The 2,482-nt window shown below is 37.6% G+C and overlaps 1 protein-coding gene across 1 annotated transcript; it reads left to right on the forward strand.

Annotated features, from left to right (window-relative positions):
- The first annotated feature begins 559 nt into the window (after positions 1-559).
- LOC149284804 (transmembrane protein 200A-like) lies at positions 560-2,026 on the forward strand. The gene has a single exon (XM_089496239.1). It carries the CDS (start codon positions 560-562, stop codon positions 2,024-2,026), a length of 1,467 nt encoding a protein of 488 aa, XP_089352365.1.
- The last annotated feature ends 456 nt before the right edge of the window (positions 2,027-2,482 follow it).

Here is a 2,482-nt window from a genome sequence, read left to right on the forward strand (position 1 = left end):
ATAGGGTCTTTGTCTGTAAACAGTTTGTCAGCATCCCCAAAGAGCTTGTCAGCACCATCTGTGTCTCAAACGTGTTAGTGCCCCCAAACAGCTTGCCTGTATCATCTTTTGCCGTCTTTGACCCAAAACAACCTACCTGTGCCCATGCCTTGCAGGAGTGATGTGTCTCTCCTCTGTGCTTTGTGCAGACTGATCCAGTAAGCAAGAAGTGGATGTGATGTCACTACCTGCACATTGTATTAGCTAGACATAGCGTGTAGTGAGAGAGTATGAGAGACAAGTGGTCCAAGTGGTTGCTGCGGCCATGATTTTTATGAGGTCATTAGTTCAATCTCCTATACATTATTGATAATGCTAATGACATTTAAACAAACATAAATAAAACAAGTACATTAACTATATGTATATAAATATACATATATATTAATAGGGCAACACCTACAACTCATTATACCAGATTTAAATGTGTGACCAAGACATCATTTTATTTTGAGAGCTATTTTACTGAACACTGTGCTTTTCTTCTCTAACTTTTGTCTTTAGATCCTAAGACAGAACTATGATAGCTACTGGAGGCGTTATAACAGGACTGGCAGCCTTAAAAAGGCAAGACTCGGCCAGATCCCAGCATCTCTTGTCTAGACCTACATCACCACCTCCTGAAGTCAAGCCAGTGCGACGGCGTCCAAAGGCAGATGTAGTGATTGTTAGAGGAAAAATACGTCTCTACTCACCATCTGGATTTTTCCTTATACTCGGAGTACTGATATCTGTTGCTGGAATAGCTATGGCAGTGTTGGGATACTGGCCACACAAAGAACCATATTTGACATCAGAACTTACTATACATGTTAATAAGACCAACATTCTGGGACATCCTGGGATGATGGTGAAATTTTTTGAACAACATTTACACTCTGAAAAAATGAAAATGCTGGGACCATTTACAATGGGCATAGGAATATTTATTTTTATCTGCGCCAATGCTATTCTTCATGAAAATCGAGACAAAGAAACAAAAGTCATTCATATGAGAGACATCTATTCAACTGTTATAGACATTCACAGTATGAGGATCAAAGAGCAAAAACATTTGAATGGCACGTTTCCAAGTTTGTATGGAGAAACTGAATACAGACATCCAGAAAACCCTTGTGCATCTAAGTTGGCAGCAAACACAATTGCTTCATTTTCTGGTAGCTACAAAAGTTGCAGTTACATGGAGTGTGAGGAGGAAAGCAGTCCTCGCAAAAACAAAAGTTTCAGTAACCTTCTACCACCACTTCTAATGGAACGCTCCGGTTCTGTCTTTGGCCTTCACAGTCACTCAAATAGGGTAGCTGATGACAGAAGTAGTGGTTCTAAAAAATGCGAGACAAAGTCTATTGTCTCATCATCCATCAATGCTTTTACTTTGCCTGTAATAAAACTCAACAACTGTGTAATTGATGAGCCTGATATTGACAACATAACAGAAGATTCTGACATCAGTAACAGCAAACCGAGAAATGTATCTATTGATTCATTAGCAATTCCTTCACCAGATATAAGCAGACCATACAAACCTCCCAGCAGCCCACTACTGCGTAGTTACTCTAATGTGGAACCATTAATCAGTGACCCTTCAATTTCTGCTTCTGGACCTAAAAGTGGGCAGCTTTTATCACCAGGTGCTGCCAGGAAGCAGTTTGGGTCCAATACATCTTTACACATATTGTCTTCACATTCAAAATCTTTAGACTTAGAACGGGGCCCTTCGACACTTACAGTTCAGGCTGAGCAAAGAAAGCACCCAAGCTGGCCAAGACTTGACCGCAGCAACAGCAAGGGTTATATGAAACTTGAGAATAAAGAAGATCCAATGGACAGGTTAATAGTGCCACAGCAGGCACAGACTGGTAAAAAAGACTATACAAACAAGGAAAAACTTCTCATGATTTCAAGGTCTCATAATAACTTGAGTTTTGAGCATGATGATTTTTTGAGTAACAATCTTAAGAGGGGTATGTCTGAAACAAGGTTTTAATATCTGTTTCCTTAAAAACTATTACATTAAAAGTCTTCTTTCTGCTGTTTGTTTTTGGAGAGTTGTGTCATATTTTTGTATTATTGTTATTACCAAAATAATGCAGGATTGTTGCCACAAAAACTGTTGTTTTTATCAAAATATTGTAAAGAAAATGAAATACATTATGCGTCATTAATGTGGTTTGTGAAAGCCAAAGAAGCGTTTATATGTAGTTACATCCACCATTTAAGTTTTTCAATTTTTTTCATATTCATGGTTACTTCCACTGAAACTGCTAATACTGCATTGATTAAACGTACCAAGCCTACAATTTAAAATATAAAAAAGCCAAAATGATCATGTACTGTATACATTACATATGTTAATAAAACATATAATTCTGAATCTGTGTTAAACAGTGGAAATATATTAACATGCACACTTTATATCTGTTTTGTCTTGTCCCATTTTTCT

The sequence above is a fragment of the Sceloporus occidentalis genome, unplaced genomic scaffold, assembly GCF_023333645.1.
Source record: "Sceloporus occidentalis isolate IW3139 unplaced genomic scaffold, rSceOcc1.0.p SCAF_88, whole genome shotgun sequence".
Lineage (NCBI taxonomy): Eukaryota > Metazoa > Chordata > Lepidosauria > Squamata > Phrynosomatidae > Sceloporus > Sceloporus occidentalis.

What these genes read in the sequence shown, in the direction of transcription:
- LOC149284804 (XM_089496239.1), top strand. Translation starts at nt 560, where the DNA reads ATGATAGCTACTGGAGGCGTTATAACAGGACTGGCAGCCTTAAAAAGG.